This window comes from Sinohyriopsis cumingii, chromosome 11 (genome assembly GCF_028554795.1).
Source record: "Sinohyriopsis cumingii isolate HCF-2022 chromosome 11, ASM2855479v2, whole genome shotgun sequence".
Classification (NCBI taxonomy): Eukaryota; Metazoa; Mollusca; class Bivalvia; order Unionida; family Unionidae; genus Sinohyriopsis; species Sinohyriopsis cumingii.
In genome coordinates, this window is record NC_142971.1 from 84,660,434 (window position 1) to 84,680,953 (window position 20,520).

The following is a 20,520-nucleotide window of genomic DNA, read 5'->3' on the forward strand; positions in this document are numbered from 1 at the left end:
AAGTAATGGATCTCAGTGGGACTTTAGGCTTTTCAAATGTACCTGGGCACAAGTCCTGGAAACTAGTAGGGCCTTAGTTTTTAAATGCACCTGGGTGCAAGTCCTGGATACCAGTGGGGTCTTAATATTTTAAAATGTTCCAGTGCAGGAGTCCTGGAAACCCTGGGGCCTTAGTTTTTTCAAATGTACCAGGGTACAAGTCCTGGAAACCAGTAGGGCTTTAGTTTCTAAATGCACCTGGGTGCAAGTCCTGGATACCAGTGGGGCCTTAATATTTTCATATGCACCAGGGCATGAGTCCTGGAAACCAGTCGGACCTTAGTATTTAAATGCACCCAGGTGCAAGTCCTGGATACCAGTGGGGTCTTAATATTTTCAAATGCACCAGGGCATGAGTCCAGGAAATCAGTGGGGACTTAGTTTTTTTTAATGTACCAGAGCATGAGTCCTGGATACTAGTGGGGTCTTAGTTCCCACAAGTGTCCAGCAGGTTAGTAATAGCCATCTTTGTGAGATGTAAGGTGTAAGAATGATTGCCAACTATCAATTTTCCAGAGCTGATGTTCAGGAAAAACAATACTTATCACATAAATTATTTGTACTGAGAAAACAGAATTTGTTTTTCTATGTCCTGATATTTACATTAATGAATGAGGACTGTATGCCGTAGGCAATTAAATATTACTTATTTTTGTTTGATGATATTTGACTGGGTTAAAAAATGGGCAGTTGGTTATCTTATTAATTCCACAATCAAATATATAATCATTCATCCTTTTCAAGCAAAACCTTGAAAAAAGGCATCTTTGCATATTTATTTTTTTCCTTTCTTTTTTCTTTTCATTTCTGAATACTTTTAAAAAGTTAAAGTGATCTAAAAAATTAGGTGTAAAAAGTTACTTTTGTGATATGTCAATGTTAATAAGCAAAATCTACCCTTAAGCATTGTAAACCTTGATAGCCTGGATTTGTACTTTAGATGTATTGTTAACCTAGATTGCCTGGATTTGTACTTTAGATGTATTGTAAACCTAGATTGCCTGGATTTGTACTTTAAATATATTGTAAAGTTTAACCTAAATTGCCTGGATTTGTACTTTAGATCTATTGTAAACCTAGATTGCCTGGATTTGTACTTTATATGTATTGTAAACCTAGATTGCCTGGATTTGTACTTTAGATGTATTGTAAACCTAGACTGCCTGGATTTGTACTTTAGATCTATTGTAAACCTAGACTGCCTGGATTTGTACTTTAGATCTATTGTAAATATGGCACATTATCCAACACTAATCTTTCCTGTGGAATAAACATAAAATGAGTCTGGATTCCTTGTTTAGTTTGAGGAATACTGAAAAATATCTGTAGAAATAAGCTGATGCTTGAATATGGACAAGTTTTAAATTAAAAATTCCTGCTAAAGCCTTCCATGTACTTTAACCATATCTATTTATCTGACAGCCACATGTTATGGAAACCTATCAACCTTCTCCACATAAATATTCCTTTCTAAAATACAGGTAACAGCGACATATTCAAGTTTAAGTATTTCTTGGATATCCATCCTGTGCTCTACTTGCATTCACTCAAAAAATTGCTTCACACAATTTAATTGACAGTGCTTTAAAAATAATATATTCTGTTGGCTAAACAAAGCTCAGAGAAGATGAAAATCCAGGGGCCATAACTCTTCTGGTGATGACATTGAATGGTGGAAATCTAACTCATTCAGAATCTCATCAATATAAAGGTGCATGATAACCTTTCATTAATTTGGCATATACCGTATTTATCATTTATATTGGGTCACAATAAAATAAATTTTTTCTTCTTCCTGTCCCAGAACTTATGATAAAACTTTTTTTCACTTAGGTCATATGTCCCAAGATGTAAGAGATGAAATAAATTTGTATTGCATTTGTGCTCTTCCCCCCCCCCCCAATTGCAAGGTGCAACAAAATAAATATATAAAACACTTATCTGATAATAAAAATAAAAAAAAAACTAACCTTATATTGTTATCATTTATTCCTTTTTTCAACAAGAACATTAAGAAATAAAATATATCCATGAAATCCATATACATGTATGTAGCATAGGCTTCCATACTGTAGAGTGTATTGCCTATGTCCAATAACACATGCCACGTTGTTCACTGACATGAACATTGAGCAACAAATTGTGTGTGGTTGTGCTTGAAGGTTTGAATATGTTATCTGGACTGAAAACTGGTTCCAGGAAAATCACAAACAAGAAGGAAATAATTAACCAATATCTTGAAGACAACTGTCATTATACATGACATAGTATTAGGTGCAAAAAAATCAAGACTGAATTATATCCAGGTCTACTGTATGACAGTATCTTGCAAATAAAAATCATTATTTGAACACACTTTCACTTGATCATAATTAGTGACAATCTTTTTGGCAGCATGGGTTACAAAAGTATCATTACTATTGACCCCAAGACAGCAACGCTCCTTTATATTAATCATAACTACAGATGCCAAGCAAATAGAAGCCCAGGTGGTGAATAAACATAACTGGCAGCAAGCAGTAAACTCCTTCTTCGAACCTACTGACAGGACATAAAAGACAAAGGTTATTTTTATTACAAATCAAACTGACTGCAGAAGCCGACTTTTGTTATTATTTTTTTTAAAGGACATCACTACAAAGGTTATTTTATTGCAAAGCAAGCCAGCATCAGAAGCCAACTATGAATACTTTTAAAGAAGCCAATTTTTTTTTTTGACTATACAAAGACGGCCAAGATATGGAAGCAAACTTTTGTTACTTTTTACTGGTATTCATGGGAATTCTGAAAATAAATTGAAACAATGGAACAAATTTTAAAGCAACACAATACAGTGCTTCTTGAATGGATGTCGATGACTCAGCATCACCCAGAATATTTGGAGAAAATAAAATCATGTGATGAATTCGTGAAGGCCAGAAGACAAAGAAGCAGACATTTTTGCAAATGAGAGGGAAGTAATCAACCAATATATTGAAGACAACTGCCATTCATGCATGACACGGTGTTAGGTGCAAAATAACCAAGACTCAATCATATCCAGGTCTACAGTATCACAGTATCTCACAGATAAAAATCATTATTTGAAAAGATGTTCACTTGAATGCAAGTAACAATCGTTTCATTAGCACAGTTTACAAAAGTATCGTTACTATTTACCCGCTGACATCAATGCTCATTTGTATTAAATGTAATAGTTCTACAGATGCCAAGCACATAGAAGCCTGTGTGGTGAATAAACACAGCTGGAAGTGAGCAGTAAACTCCTTCTTCAAACCGTCTGACAGGACATCAAAGACAAAGGTTATTTTTATTACAAAGCAAGCTAACCTTGGAAGTCAACTTTGGGCACTCTGAAGTCATTTGTTTTTAAAGGATATTAATACAAAGGTTATTTTATTGCAAAGCAAGCTGACATTGGAAGCTGACAATGGATTCTTTTAAGTGTGCTTATTTTTTTTTTAAATATGCAAAGACGGTAGAGATATGGAAGCTAACTTTGGTTCCTTTTCACCGGTATTCATGGGAATTTTTCAATAAATTGAAACAATGGAACAATTTTGAAAGTGGCACAATATATTGCTTCATGCATGGACATCGGTGACCCAGCGATGCCCAGAAGATTTGGAGAAAATAAAATCATGTGATGAATTTGTGAAGGTCAGAAGAGAAGCTGATGATTTCACTGATAATATGATCATTAACATGGATGAAATTCTAGTGTACTTTGATGGCATACTTGGATGTACTGACGATAAGATGGGGGTCAAAAGTGTGAGAATTAGACTGGTGCATATTTGAAAAAACCTGACTTTAGTCCATGCAGTTTCTGCTTCAGGTGACGTGTTGCCTCTAGCAATTTTTCATGGTATTAGAAAGCTAAAAGAACATATTTATGTACCAAAAGAATGGCTTGTTCATGTGCAGGAGAAGGGTTGTGTTGATGAGATGTTGCTGCAATGGATTAACGAGTTTTATCTCCAGTACAGTTTTATATTTTTTTAAATAAAATTTCAGTTGGAGTGCATTTTATGACATGTAATTTTCGAATGATTTAAAAGGTGTCCCACAACTTATGACTTGAAAAAAACTATGTGTCCCAGAACAGAGAGTGCAAAAATAAATTACTTTTAAAATTAATTTATGGTGTCCCAACATATACGGTAAATATGGTACACAATATTCCTGAATAAAGTTATGCTGTGGAAAAAAGTTAGGGGGATGGGTAAGCAGGTGCCATAACTCTTCTAAGCTATAACATGGAACACTAGAATTACACTTGAGTCTAAATTAGTTCAATTGGTCTTGTCATTATTAAAGCAAATTTGTCTGACATCCAACAAAACTTAGAGGATGGACAATCTGGGTCCATCACTCCTGCAAATAATGTCATGGAAATGATAGTGACTCAAGAGCTCGTTAACCTGAAGCCTTTGAAATTCAAAATCTGGTTGAAATCAAACACAACTTTATAAATTTATATTGTGGAAGTAGTCATGAGAATTATCACGGAGCCACAACTCTTCTAAAACACACACATAATATGAGACAGTGTACACCACAGACTGTATCAGAATACTCTAATCAGTTTCAGAACTATGCTGAGTGGATGAATCTGCTGTAGTAGGTAAGTAATAATGAGGGGAAAAGGGCAATAACTCTGTCATAATTGGAACTGACAAGACACCCAAGCACAATAGACAAATAATGAGGAAAAGGGCAATAACTCTGACATAATTGGACCTGACAAGACACCCAAGAAAAAATAGACAATATACATATCCTCCACCTGTCATGGTTTATACCCTTAATGTGAATTTTATCAGAAGCATTATAATAATGTGAGAAACTACTGATGTCACAAAGTGTTCAGCTGAATCGATTTAATTAATTTGTCATTGAAAAGTGTTTATATTTTCTCTAAATCTTTTGCAACCTATCATTTTTCTGCTGGGTTTCAAAATTTGTGTGTATCTAGAAGTTTGTCCATGATCTGTGTCCCTGTAATAAAGGCCATATGACATACGATTGGAATGTGACAATTAGATTTTTTTTTACCTCCATATTAAAATAATCCAATGAAGAATTTCATAATGCATATTTTTCTACTGGACTTATTTTTTAAACATGATATAAAAAGTGTATGTTATAGTAACCAAGAATTTGCATTGGCTCTGTCATCTCAGAAATATCTGTGGTGGGTTTCCTACTAACAAAAAGGAGAAAGAAAACCAACATGCAAATAGTGGCCCTGGTTTTATCAGTTAACACTAACAGCGGGGTTACAAATTTGAGGCAAATATGACATTAGATAAATTAGACAATTTTATTGTATTTCATTGGATTTGAATTTTAGTATTTATTTAAATCTCATTTCATCAATCATTTACTTTATAAATGATGTCAGGATCTTAAAACAAGTGCATGAAGTCATGAGAAATATGGCACACAAATCAAGGGCATGCATGAAATTGGGTTGGTCAATGATATCAAATGACATCCTAGTATGTGTAATACTTGTATAGCTATGCTGGTTACAAGAAGTATGAAAGGATGAACAGACTGGTTTATAAAGAGACAGGTTAAATGGTGATTATGATAGTATTACCGCATCTTGATGTGAGTCTCTAATAAGGGTCAACCACTATTTTTAATATTAATTAGTTAGGCAACTTTTAACTGGTCCAGATCAATCCTATACAGAAGCTCCATTCAGGCAGATGGATATCCAAACAAATAAATGACTACACAATTTGAGGACTGTACCTTATTGAGTTCCTTATACAAACAAATAAATGACTACAATTGTGAGGACTGTACCTTACTGAGTTCCTTATACAAATAAATGACTTCAATTGTGAGGACTGTACCTTACTGTGTTCCTTATACAAACAAAGTGACTACTATTGTGAGGACTGTACCTTATTGACTGTGAGGACTGTCCCTTAATGACTGTGAGGACTGTACCTTATTGAATTCCTTATACAAACAAATAAATGACTACAACTGTGAGGACTGTACCTTACTGAGTTCCTTATACAAACAAATAAATGACTACAATTGTGAGGACTGTACCTTATTGAATTCTTTATACAAACAAATAAATGACTACAACTTTGAGGACTGTACCTTACTGAGTTCCTTATACAAAAAAATAAATGACTACAATTGTGAGGAGCGTACCTTATTGAGTTCCTTCATGTCCTGCTGGAAATCTATTGCAGGGATGGCTGTTGCAGACTTCACATCTGAGTAGAATTCATTAACCTTGTCACGGTACTCATCCATCTCAGCAGTGAACAGTAATTTGTGGGTAGCAGACTCCTGGAATGTTACAGAACAGTATCTTCAGTTAATGTTCAAACAAACCTTTGTTCAAAATAATCATGAGGAAAAATTTATGATGAAGGAATGACTTAGCACTGTTAAGTTCAAATCCAAACTTATATATTAACAGTGAGTACTCATAGTTTTAATCAAAAGCTTTCTCCAACATTTACTCATTCAATCCATTATCCATCCTAGATGACTAATGTTTCTTCTTATTTATTCTATCCTATACCTTAACCTCAACCAAATTGTAATGCTTTAGGGAGTATCCTACTTAAATTACAAAATGTTCATCATGAAAGAAATGAGAACAAAATATAAACCGTAAAAAATGAGGACAAGAAATCCATTACTGGCACTATGTCCAGATTGCAGTACTTTCTATCCTGTGTCCTATTGATCAAAGTACATAACACAGTATTGACAGCATTGACGAAAAGAAGTTTAGCAAAAAGATTAATGTGGATCACTGGAACATGAGTCAGTTGTTTTTAGTGAAGAGAGTTCTACTATTCATGAAACATATACTTACCCGACTTTACAGGCAACTGTATCTAAGAAATCAAGCTAAACAAGGAGGTTAATTCATGTCACTGCATTTGAAATATAGGACATAATTACCTAGTATGTAATTAAGTTTAAAGCACTCCTTCATGTTGAATCTATACACCAAGTTGCATTATTTTGTTTTGTCTAAATGGTGTAGTACCATGCATCTGATCAGGTTATATTACTATGCATAGAGCACAGTGACGAAGTTTCGATTGATTAGGTATACAGCTTTATACCATGTTACATGACTCTGCAAGCAATTGTGTCAGAGGAACTAATATAAATACAAAGTCTAAATCAAAGAAATTTAGCTTAAAGCAAAGGTGGGCACTATTCTGAGAACCAAAATATATATATTAAAGTGATCAACCAGTTTTTACTTTTTGGTATAGTACTACTCAGGACAAAAATGTACAAACCAAGCCATTTGATTATCTAAGTAACAGTGACTGAGAAAATGACTCAAGCATTCACACTAACCTTAGTGTCGATCTCAGACAGACTGATATCAACAATCTACAAGCAGAAATTGCTTTGAAATTTTGCCATATTAAAATCTATCTCAAAAATAAAAAGTCAATAAACAATTTTATAATTTATGATAACCTTCTTAATACTTGAGATCTACATGGTTATTTTAAGCATCAGATGAGTCATTTATTGGCCTTAAACCTATAAAACAAAGAGTCTGAAATACTTTCCACATGTCCCTATTGTAAAAGCTAGGAAACAATAGACCAACCTTGTTAAGATTATGGGAGGTGGTAGAAAAGCTATCGATGAAGGTCTGACTGATGACCTCCAGGCACTGGTCTGTGTATCCCGGCTTGTTGATGTCAAACACTACATCTGGCTTGGTGATAAGAAAAGCCCAAAATCGGATTGGATAACTGAAAGCAATGTGTGACTTTAATTAATGGGGGTACAGGATTTGCAGCTTTTTATGCATCTTCAGGCATCATAGATCGAAGTCTTAAGTCATGGTTACCAAGGAAAAAATGTATGTTGAAGTGACTAAACCTCTTTTGGTCAAAAAGACAGAAATTCACATTAATTTTCTTTAATTCGTTTATTCCTTCTAATTACAAAGTATAAAACCATCAGACATTTCTGTGAAACTCTAACATACCAAATTTAGTAGCAAAACTATTTTGTTACATTGACCAGTAGAGCTAAAAATGACCTTTTCATTGAATATGCCTCATAAGCAAGTAATTGTAAAATATTTTGCTATCTAAAAATAAACTGGTATTTAACTTGTTTCAATTTGTCTAACTCTTCATAAATCATTGTCCTCCAGAATCTACTGCTCACCCATAATTTAAGTAAAATGGAAACAGCTGCTACTTTGAATAATTTTGTTTATAATTAATATTTAAATGCTCTAATTAATATTCAAATGCTTTAATTAATATTAAAATGCTTTTATTTAAAATAATACCTTTGCAAATTTACAGAAATATTCTAGTCACTTTTTCTGCTTCTAGTTATCAAAATGAGAAGCCATTGTTTATAAATAATAAAACAAGACCAGAACATCAAGTTCATGATATTGAAAAAAACTGTGACTAAACTATATATATATATATATATATATATATATATATATATATATATATATATATATATATATATATGTATATACCTAATCTCTTTAAATTTGATAGATTTCTAAAAATAATAAAAATATTTGCAATAATTTCACCTGCTCATCCATGATGGAAAAGAAATCTGTTCATTTTAACACTGGAAGAAAGGATTAATGTCATTGAAAGAAATGAAAAAGGGGAGACCGCTCGCAAAATTGCCGTCAGCTTAAGTGTCTGTAAAAGTTCAAAATGTAATCAAAGACAAGGAGTCCATTAGAAACGAATGGCAGAAATGTGCACAAGCACAGAGGAAATATGCCACGGCATGATGGACAGTTTACGGAGACCAAACAGCTGAGTAAAACATGTCAACAAAGAAGTATAATGGATTTCTTAAAAAACAAGTGAATAAGTGTATAGAATAAGATATATACATCATATCTAACTGTTCATTTTTTGTACATATTAATTTGATGTTGAAATATAAATTTTATTCTCGTTGTTTGGTAGATGTATATCTTTATTATATAAAGATATTTTGAGAGGAATGCATGCAATATTTAACAAGATTTATGAATAAAGGATATGATACATGTACAGTGAGTATGGGTATTATTTATTTTTCAACACTGCTAACTACTGACCCTGAAAACCAGTCCATTTTCACACACCTCTTATGAGAGACCATCTGTCTTGAGAGACTGCTTTTGGTTGGCAGAAGGGGCGGTCTCTCATAACAGGTTTTACTGTATAATATTTTTCCTAACTATTATTATCTGGGATCAGCATGTAGTAAATTTTAAGGTCCAATAAAGCTACATTTAGTACAACCAACAAAGATCTTCTTGAACTTCACCTTTAGCATCTTTCTAGTTTGTCAATACAGTGAAAAACTGTTATACATGCTTTGTTATTAAACCAAATAGAATACTGCAAGCTTGTGGCATGGCTCCTGAAATTTCATGAATTGCTTGAAGTTCTTCAAAAACTTTAGTGCCAAAATCAGATTTAATAATTTGGCAAGATAGGTTATAATCTTTATGAAAATATCATTGCTTCTTCCTTATCTTGAGTTAACTCTTTCAAAAGTTGATAATTGTTAATTACTCCTGAACCATTAACAACAAATCCATTAAAACTTTTTCGGTGTTTGTCTTCAGTACATCCTTGGTAGAATCATTGCTGAATCAGGGTAAACTGACAACACTCTGATGTTTGCCTGAATACATACCCAAGCACCAAACAATGTGGTGGTCTACAAATGTTTCTCACCTGAATTTATAAATCAATTAATATACCAACCTATGTGAGGAAAAACAAGAGATCACCAATGCCTGTGCAATCAATTATCAAACACAACTGTTGAAACATGTTTATTGCCATACACCCCTCTGCCCTTCACCTTAATCTCATCATTATAAAGTCAGAAATGCAGACATCAGTTCCGAATCACTATCATGCATGAAAGAAAAGCTTCTTTGTCATTCTAATCCAATAGTCTCATGTTTTATACATGTCCTGTACAGCTGTACTGTTGTAAACCATTGACTGGAGCAGAACCATTTAAGTTATAGGGCTGGTGGGATTTCATATTATATTCAAAGGTATTATTGCTCCCTGTTTTTGCTCTGCAATAGTGCAAAGTCAGTTATACACTTCTTCCAGGCAATTATACAAACTTTTTAAATTGTTCATATCAAGTACATTATAATATCCATATCAAAGACCAACTGTATGAATTTCAGTTAAAATATTCTGCAAGACTAAATACAAGTTTTTCTTTAGAAACTCCCAATGTCTGATTCATGCATTTTTATGTCAGCAAAATTATATGTTTCTAGCAAATATGAATGTATGTACCAAAGAATGGTTTCTCTGCACCCCAATTTATTAAATATGTATTAACTGTTTCAAGTCTTTCTCATTTAATGTCTATCAAGTTGGTAACTGCATCAGTGAAGTCCATAGTTTTGCAGACACATACCCTCCCCCACTCCATCTTGTAAGGTTAAGAGGAATCATGTGCAATACTTTCTTCAGTTAACCGACTTGGTTGGATACTGCATAAAGCAGTGCACAACAAGATGCCACTTGTGTACCAAAACTGTTGTGATATAGCAAATTTTACAGTACTCTAATTTGGTATCATTAAAGCAGTATTACCACAGCCATGTGCTGGGATGTACCTCTTGTTGAAATGAGTGATTTACTTTTATTTGATTATATAAGTTACTGAATTGACCCTTACCACAAAGTGTGGCACAGACGCACTGTGGCTAGTACAATATCTTGTCTTATACACATGTTGTACCTGTTCTTTTGAGTGCTGAGGGTAGCAGATAGGCCTGATAATAACCTTCCTTGAAAATATTCACATTGATTAAATGTCACTTGGTTTAAAATCAACTGACTTATCTAAAAGATTATTTTACATTCAAGCTGTGAACCCAAGTCAGAAATGTGCAGCTGTCCAACTGAAACAAAAACCAATTTGTCCCAAACATGGCCTGACTATAAATGTCATTTATCATGGATGCTGGGCTGTCAGGATTGCTTCAGCCATAAAGTTAGTAAAATTCTGTAAGCAGCATTTTGAGATGAAGTTGTTTAAATGTTTTTGGATTTTTAGTAATGGTAGCCATATCTGATGGTATTACTTGAACAAATTTTAAAACCTTTCATGCAAGGGTACTCTCTTTCAGATTTAAGGGAAATTCTTTTGAGCAGTTCTTGACAAAAAGTTTGTCTAGTTTTGGTTAACTGTGTCAATATTTAATAGTGGATTTGTCCCATTTGTGTACATTTGAAGGCCATTAATTGCAATGATGCTTTCTGTCAAATTTGGTCAAACTTGTTGAGTGATTTTTGAAATGTCATTGAAATATTTTTGTAGTTTTAGTAACAGCAGCCAAACATGATGGTAGATCAGCACCACGTGTTCTCTGATGGCAGATCAGAATCATCTGTACATTTTGAAGACAGACTAGAACCATCTGTACACTTTGATGGCAGACTGTTACCATCTGTACACTCTGATGGCAGGCCAGAAATATCTATACACTTTGATGGCAGTCTCACACCATATGTATACTCTTATGGCAGATCAGCACCATTTGTACACTTTGTTGGCAGATGAGGACCATATGTATACTTTGATGGCATACTGGCACGATCTGTACACTTTGATGGAAGATCAGAATTATCTATATACTTTGATAGCAGACCAGCACCATCTGTACACTCTGATGGCAGGCCAGAATTATCTATACACTTTGATGGCAGACTGGCACCATCTGTATACTTTGCTGGAAGACTGGCACCATCTGTACACTCTGATGGAAGATGGGCACCATATGTACACTTTGATGCAGATCAGCACAGAACAGGACCATCTATACACTTTGCTGGCAGACTGGCACCATCTGTACACTTTGATGGAAGATGGGCACCATCTGTATACGTTGATTGCATACTGGCACCATCTGTATACTTTGATGGCAGACTGGCACCATCTGTACACTTTGATGGAAGATGGGCACCATATGTACACTTTGATAGCAGATAGCACAGATCAGGACCATCTATACACTTTGCTGGCAGACTGGCACAATCTGTACACTTTGATGGAAGATGGGCACCATCTGTACACTCTGATTGCAGATCAGCACCATTTGTACACTTTGAAACCTCCTTAAGAATGGATGCCTTTTGTCAAATTTGGTCATATTCTGATAAATAGTCTTCGAGAAGTCATTGAAAGGTTTTTATATTTTTAGTAATGACAGTTATAGCTGCTGATGGATCCCCACGACTTGTATAAATCTGAAGGCAGTTATACCATGATACCCCAAATAAAATTTGGTAAAACATTCCAATGATCAATTTTTAAGATAAAGCTGTTTAAAGGCTGCTTAACACATTCTGAAAGGTCCTAAGAGCCAGCATATTCCATGTAAGATCATGTAGAAATTGCTCCAGTTTTTTTAAGAAGCAAAGAATAGTGAATAGATGATTGAAGACAAATGATGGACAAAATACCATACAATAAAATGGCTTGGTGAGCTAAAAATGGAATATATGATGACATGTAAAGGTACAAGGCATGAAATTATGTCAAGGTGACCTACATTTGATTCCTCTGTAACCAATAAAAAGAATCGTATAGAGGAACATAAAGCATTACTAATTATGTATACCATAAACATAAAGCATTGCTAATTATGTATACCATGAACTTAAAGTATTACTAGTTATATATACCATGAACATAAAGCATTACTAATTATAATAACTATGAACATAAAGCATTACTAATTATGTATACCATTAACATAACACATTATTAATTATATATACTATGAACATAAAGCATTACTAATTACATATATTATGAACATAAAACATTACTAATTAAATATATTATGAACATAAAGCATTACTAATTATATATACTATGAACATAAAGCATTACTAATTATATATATCTATATGTATACTATGAACATAAAGCATTACTAATTATATATACTATGAACATAAAGCATTAATAATTATATATATTATGAACATAAAGCATTACTAATTATATATACTATGAACATAAAGCATTACTATGAACATAAAACATTACTAATTATATATATCTATATATATATACTATGAACATAAATCATTACTAATTATATATACTACGAACATAAAGCATTACTATATATATATATATATGCATCAAGGTCATTTAAGATACATCAATGTGAGTGGTATTAAAAAAAGCAGACAGATATAGCTCTAAAATGTGACCAAATAATCTGGAAGTTCTAGTTTACTACAAAATACAGAGGGAAAAACCTCATTTTTTGGACCCAATTTCTTTTCACGCAAAATTAGCTCGAGGTCAGAATGCGATTTTGTGTCCTGATTTTAGACCTTTTGGCCTCAGATCTAAGGCATACCAGTCTAAAATGCACACAGACAGGTGATTCTTTGCAAAAACTAGGATAAGGTGGGCATTTGGAATAAATTGTGGTCTCCATATGAAAATGATGGGTCCATTAAGCCAAAAACAAAAAAAAAAAAAAATTCCAACTCTTACCTTTCTGCTCATGCGCAAGCAAAATAACCAATGGAAAATTATGTTTCTAATACAACTAGGCATTAGTCTCATGGAAAATCGGTTGAAAGCCGATGTATTACGATGCATTCAGAAATAGCCCCTCAAATGTCTTTCCTACGCACATTTCAGGCAAAAACGACAAAAGCCTCTGGGCTGAATGAGTTAAACTATGTAACAGAAAGCAAATCCAACAAGTGTAGTAAAATCAACAAATAATTTATTTCCCTAAAATACAAAGTGAAAATTCAAAACACACAGTATTGTGAATTAAATCCCATAAATTCTCAATGTTTATCACAAGTCCCAAAGTAAAGAATGAATTCCAATGATACTGAATGTCTTGATTTATCATAATCATACAATCCAGAATGTCTTTGAATGAGTCCTCAATAATTCCAAAGTAGTGATTTACTCCAAATATTCAACGAGCACTTTGCAATTCCAATGAATAAATTGAATAAACAATGCCTCTTAAATTATATCTGAACACAACTATAAGCGACTCAAGAGACTGATCTTAAAACAGGAATGAATAACTGTTTACCAAGTTTCCTCTGTATAGACTGTCACTTGACCTATGATGCAATGGTATTGTTTGGTCACTTGACCTATGATGCAATAGTATTGTTAGGAACAGTAATGATTTCTAATGGAACATTCCATCAAAAAGTAAACAAGGCCTGAACTTAAAAAATTGATAAACTACTTATAATCGTGACAAAAATCAGGTAGACAAAAACATGACAAAAATCAGGTAGGTAAAAGACTATACTCTCAATCACGAACAAAGATTAATCATGCAATATAAATTAAATACACATAACAGTATATATATCAATAGCATCAAGTATTACTAAGTATATAATAAGACCATTAAGTATTACTAAGTATATATGCTATGATCATTAAGTATTACTAAGTATATATACTAAGTGCATTAAGTATTACTAATTATATCTATTAAGACCATTAAGTATTTATAAGTATATTTACTAACAGCATTAAGTATTACTAAGTATATACTAAGATCATTAAGTATTACTAAGTATATACTAAGACAATTAGGTTTTACTAAGTATATACTAAGAGCAAAAATATTACCAAGTATATATACTATGAGCATTAAGTACTACTAAGTATATATACTATGAGTATTAAGTATTACTAAGTATATACTATGAGCATTAAGTATTACTAAGTATATACTAAGAGCATTAATTATTACTAAGTATACAATAAGAACATTAAGTATTGCTAAGTGTATACTAAGAGCATTAAGTATTGCTAAGTATATATACTAAGAGCATTAAGTATTACTAAGTATATATACTAAGAAAATGAAGTGTTTTTAAGCATATATACTAAGAGAATTATGTATTACTATATATATATATATATATGTGTGTGTGTGTGTGTGTGTGTGTGTGTGTACTAGGATCATCAATATCATTAAATATACAATTGCAAAAAGCAGGTGGTTCCTTATGTAACAACTCTAAAGATAATCATATCTGTTACCATTTCGGAAAACTTAATTATCTGGAAATTTAATTTGTTTCCAATAATGCTACACTCCTGGACTACAACCTTACCTCAACCTTTTAACTTTCATGACCAACAATTTCCAAGGCTGCTCGTTTTGTTTTTGTGACCCAATTTTCCTCTTTGCTGACATTGTTGTAGGCAAGACAACAAGTTTAAACTTGTATGTCACTACAAATAAGATGATCATATTGTTCTTTTACAACAATGTTTAACGCATTTTTGTCTATATGATGCTGGGACCTTGTCTGGCCTTGGCAGGTAGCCAACCCATGACCCTTTGATTGCAAATCTGACACTCTACCAACTGAGTCATGAGCTATCATGTCACCTTACAGTATAGGAGGATAACGACAAATGTGAGCTAAAATATGTACCTATGACTTTTCCAAACATGCAGTGTATCTTCGTCTAATTTATGCTGATCTGCCAGATCATCCAGTAGATCGTAGAGGGTCTTCACCATGCTGGGAACTCCATTTGCATCAAGAATACTGTCAAATAATTCCTTTATGTATGGCAAGATGGAGATCTGAAATGAATCAAATTTGATCAGTTTCAAAGAAATAACACTTCTGCATCTTTCGTATGGAGACTAAAGATGTGTCCAGCAGGTACAATCTCAAAACAATTCCAGAATTCAGTCTCACTCCACAAGTCTACATTCTACAAGAAAAGAAGCTGAAATGCTACTGTTTCTTGCTGATGTTTTGGATGGTGATAATAATAATAAATAAAAACTGATGATAGTAATAATAATAATAATAATACCTTTCAAGCTTTAATAAGAAGTATAACAATATAATAAAATAGTAGTTTTTATTAAGTTTAACATGTCTTATGTATTATAAATACTAAATTCTATTAGTATTGGTAAACTGTACATACTTATGATATATTTCTAAATATTGTAATATTTCCATGATTTTACATGAAGTGGAAGAATATTTCATTGAACAGCGCTGAAGCACTATTGGTTTTTCTTAAACTGCCCTATGCTTGGTTTCGGTTGATGAAAACTTCCATGTGATGTTGACCCGATGGGTAAAATGTGCCGAATAAGGCCTGAAAAAATCAGCAGGTACTTTGGTTAGCTCCATGCAGAATTGATGTACAAAATCTGCACAGACAAAAAATCTAGCCTATCATACAATGTAAGCCATTTTAATTCTGTACACAGTTCTTTTGGTGAAAATTAAAATGGTGCATATAAAATAACACATGCTGCCATTTGTCTGAAGTTTATAATTTTGTATCAAGATGAGATTTGGCAGAGTTTCCAAAAACAGTAAAACAGGAATCAAATGTTGGAAGATTATATGCACTGTAATACAGAATATGAGTTTCTGTAAATAAACTTTTTATTAATTTTACTGAGTAAGGCAATTTTTGAAGATGGTATTTTACTGAACACAAATGGGACCAAGTAGAAATTTTAGTCTTGATGGGTTTTTGGTTTACCAAGTTCTTCAGACATCAAAAAAAAGATGCAAATTCAGTTATGTCCCCTTAGAACAAAATGTGAATATTGGTTTGTACCAACTTTGTTTTACTAATACATTAATCATGGTTTCTATTGGTATTTATTGAGTTACTGTTTACACTAAATATTTATTGAGTTATTGTTTACACTAATTTTGTTTCAACAGGAGCACATTTATGGAAACTGACATTTTTATGTTGCTAGCTGGAAAATGTGAGACAACATGGTTGCAAAATTATTTTTTGCTGGTCTTTGTTGACACTATTGTGAAAGGTGAGTACGCCTGTCTTGTTCCAATTCCAAAATTCACTGACTGAGGATCATTTAGGTGTGTAGTATCAGACATGGATGACCAGCCAAAAAATATAAGCTGCTTCGACTTGCACAACCAATGGTTCTACAAAAATATAACTTTCAAGGCTGATGCTTGAGGCAGGTATAAAGACTAACATTTTCCTCTTGTCAACACTGGCCATAATCTGTGCAATTGCATGTAATGGACATGGTTTATTTTATGCTTTTTTTGGACCTCACAACTGGGATCTGGCAGCTATTTAGTCATGCTTAAGTAAGGTTTTATGGGGTTCATTTTAGGACAAGGGATTTCAGTTTACTCAATACTTCTGTATTGAAATTAAAAAGGAAACAATTCATTACCAGTATTGAAATTAAAAAAGGAAACAAGTCGGGACCAGAAAACCATCTTGGTTTAAGAGGATTCCAGTTTAGTGAGGTTCTGGATATGGAGTTTTGCTGTATTTTCAACATGGTAGTCTCAATGTAAATTATTATCTACAGATACACATAATGTTCGTCATCCATGACATTTTCCAACTTACAAATATTTATTATGAGAAATAGTTTTGATTTCTCAAACTGATGTACCCAGCATTATAAACTTTATTCTATATGCATGTATTACCAACTTATTTTGTTGTGCCTAACTTTGAACTCTAATAAGGCTGGAGTCCTTAGCATTGGAACTAGATATATACACATCTGCAAGCAAATCTGTATTCATGAATTCAGTACTTAACAAAGGATTGGATGCATCAGTAGCTAAGAGGAGAAGATATAAAACAAAACACTGAGGATAATACAATTTTGTGAGTGAATACTGCCATTGGCTGAAACATGTGATTTAGGTCTGATCTAGAAGAATACATTGATAACCCTGTAAATCATCAATCAAAGTAAAAACATAATATTTTCTGTGTCATCTTAAATGATCTTGCTGGAGAAATGATTCAGCAGCCTACAGATGAAAGAATTGTGCATAATTCTGTGCATACACTTTAAAATCTGTGATTTGTAGAACCCTACATAATACTTTCCATTTTCGGTCAATGCACATACACACCCTACAGAATACTTTCCATTTTCAGTCAATGCACATACACACCCTACAGAATACTTTACATTTTTGGTCAATGCACATAGAACCCTACAGAATACTTTCCACTTTCGGTCAATGCACATAGAACCCTACAGAATACTTTCCATTTTCGGTCAAAGCACATAGAAGAATTCTGCAAAACCTTTGAGCAAATGATTACCTCTTACTGAATGAAATTACCAGATCTCAAGCTTACAGAATATGATCACTAGATCTCAAGCTTACAGAACATGATCACTAGATCTCAATCTTACATAATATGATCACTAGATCGCAAGCTTACAGAATATGATCACTAGATCTCAAGCTTACAGAACATGATCACTAGATCTCAAGCTTACAGAATATGATCACTAGATCTCAAGCTTACAGAATATGATCACTAGATCTAAAGCTTACAGAAGATGATCACTAGGATCTCTTACATCTGCGCCAAAAGATATCACACGTGTTCCAATTATAATTTGGACATTCCCGTCATACCATTTATACTCTCTAACAAGTCGACCATTCTTACTGAAAATTTAATTCATGCAGAGTATGGGTTGTCTTAGAAGTGCAACATACAAAACGTTGTATAAATCGAGAACAACGGAGAATTCAGATGCTTGCAATACACAAAAATACTAAGAATTCAAATTTAATGTTTTTATGCCACTATTTTTGATCAGAAATGTGTATATGGTATGCACCGTGTTCATCCTTTCATCATGGTATTGTTTATACAATACTTGTATCAACAGTTATTTGGATTTTGAAATATTGCTGGTAAATTAAATACTATCCACTGCAAGCGTCAAGTCAATGTAGTTTACTGTGGTGTTAACCAATGTGGGTATGTGAGGAAGCTTGCCAGTAGGTTCTCGTGGGTCGGTAGTTCTTTCTGGGGTTTTCCCAGATTCTTCCTCCATCTTTAATACTGGCTGCCATGTATAGCCTTTCGTTTGCTGAAAAATGGTGTTAAACCCTACAACGACAACAACTGTGGTGTTTGCTAGAAAGAATATAGCTTCCACTTTTGTGCAAGTCCTAACAACCTGTATTTATAATAATAATTGTGTTTTGCTGTATATACACTGTATTTTATACAATAAAAAATTTGTTTTAGTTGTATTTTGGATTCTTTATTTACAAGTAATATTTCCAAGTCTTCTGTCAGTGCATGTGACCTGAGCCCTGGCATGCAAAGGCAGTACTCACTTGTTTTCAGGCTGACAATCCTTTTAATCTAGCTACAAATTAAAAATGGGTATATCATATATATTTACAACAAAAATCAGGCTAGAAAAGATGATGCAAAATATAATGCGCATATTGAAAAAATAAATAATTTTTATATGGACTTACGTATACAACAACAATCTCAACCTAAGCCACAAAATCCTCCATCAAAACTTCCAGAGCCACAAAGTTTTAAAACGAAAAATTCAAGAACAACCTCAACCATAATCTTTTAAACTACAATCTCTGAAACCACAAATTTTACAACCACAATTTCTACAAGTAATTAATATTAAGAAATAAATTTATGACTAAGGGGCATGAAATCAAAATACTTAGACGCAGTAAATAATGCCACATAAGGATACAATCAAAAAAAAATATGCAAAACCTCAATATGTTGGATCTAGGACAAAAGATGATTGGGTTAAAGATGTATATTCCATATTTACTAATAAACTTGCTGAAGATGACGACACTAATTTTAATCAATATAGAAAGAATGTAAGACAAAGAAAATCTGGCACACCTCCTGGTGCTAATGTAAGTGGTTTTGTTACTCAAGGAAGCAGCCTTAATACTTGTCCTAACAGTGTTCTTTCTGATGTTGAACTATTAGAAATTCTGATTGGAGGAAAACGAGCTGGAAATAATTCTTCAGAAATTATTAATGAAATATCTGATATATGTTGAAAATTATTTGCAGGAGGTATTATGCATATTAATTTTTATTAGTCTCTCATTTATGAAATCATCAATGATAATTACAGCGATTGAAACTTGTGATTAATCAACTTGTAATTTAAAAAATGATCATACATAATGGTCAACATGGACCTGTAATGGTCAGAATAATAAATTCACAATTATCAGCGTACAAAGCAATCTATGGAGATGGACTCGGTGATGTTGTTCAAGGTTTATTTAACTCATTCGGCCCCAATCCCGCTTGTAGGTATGATGAGGCTGTACCCTTATTCAAGGTCATTTAAGATACACCAAAGTGGGTGATATTCCAAAAAAGCAGACAGATATAGCTCTACAATGATAACAAATGATCGGGAAGTTCTAGTTACGTTACAAAATAAAGAGGGAAAAACCTATTTTTTGGACCCATTTTTTTAAAACCAAAGTTCATTCATGGATTAGAATGCGATTTTGTGTATGGATTTTAGACCTTTTGGCCTCAGATCTAAGGCAGACTGGTCTGAATTGCATACAGACAGGTGAACCTTTACAAAAACTAGGATAAGAT

The 20,520-nt window shown here is 33.1% G+C and overlaps 1 protein-coding gene across 1 annotated transcript in view; it reads right to left on the reverse strand.

Annotated features, from left to right (window-relative positions):
* The window catches only part of LOC149788890 (plexin-A4-like), a 96,582-nt gene that overhangs the window by 12,287 nt on the left and 63,775 nt on the right, over positions 1–20,520 (reverse strand). Inside the window, exons 15-17 of the mRNA XM_089973563.1 lie at positions 15,543–15,697; positions 7,664–7,811; positions 6,223–6,363 (exon numbers count right to left, since the gene is read on the reverse strand). Of these exons, the coding sequence (XP_089829689.1) occupies positions 6,223–6,363; positions 7,664–7,811; positions 15,543–15,697 (444 nt within the window). The remainder of the gene's footprint in view (positions 1–6,222; positions 6,364–7,663; positions 7,812–15,542; positions 15,698–20,520) is intronic.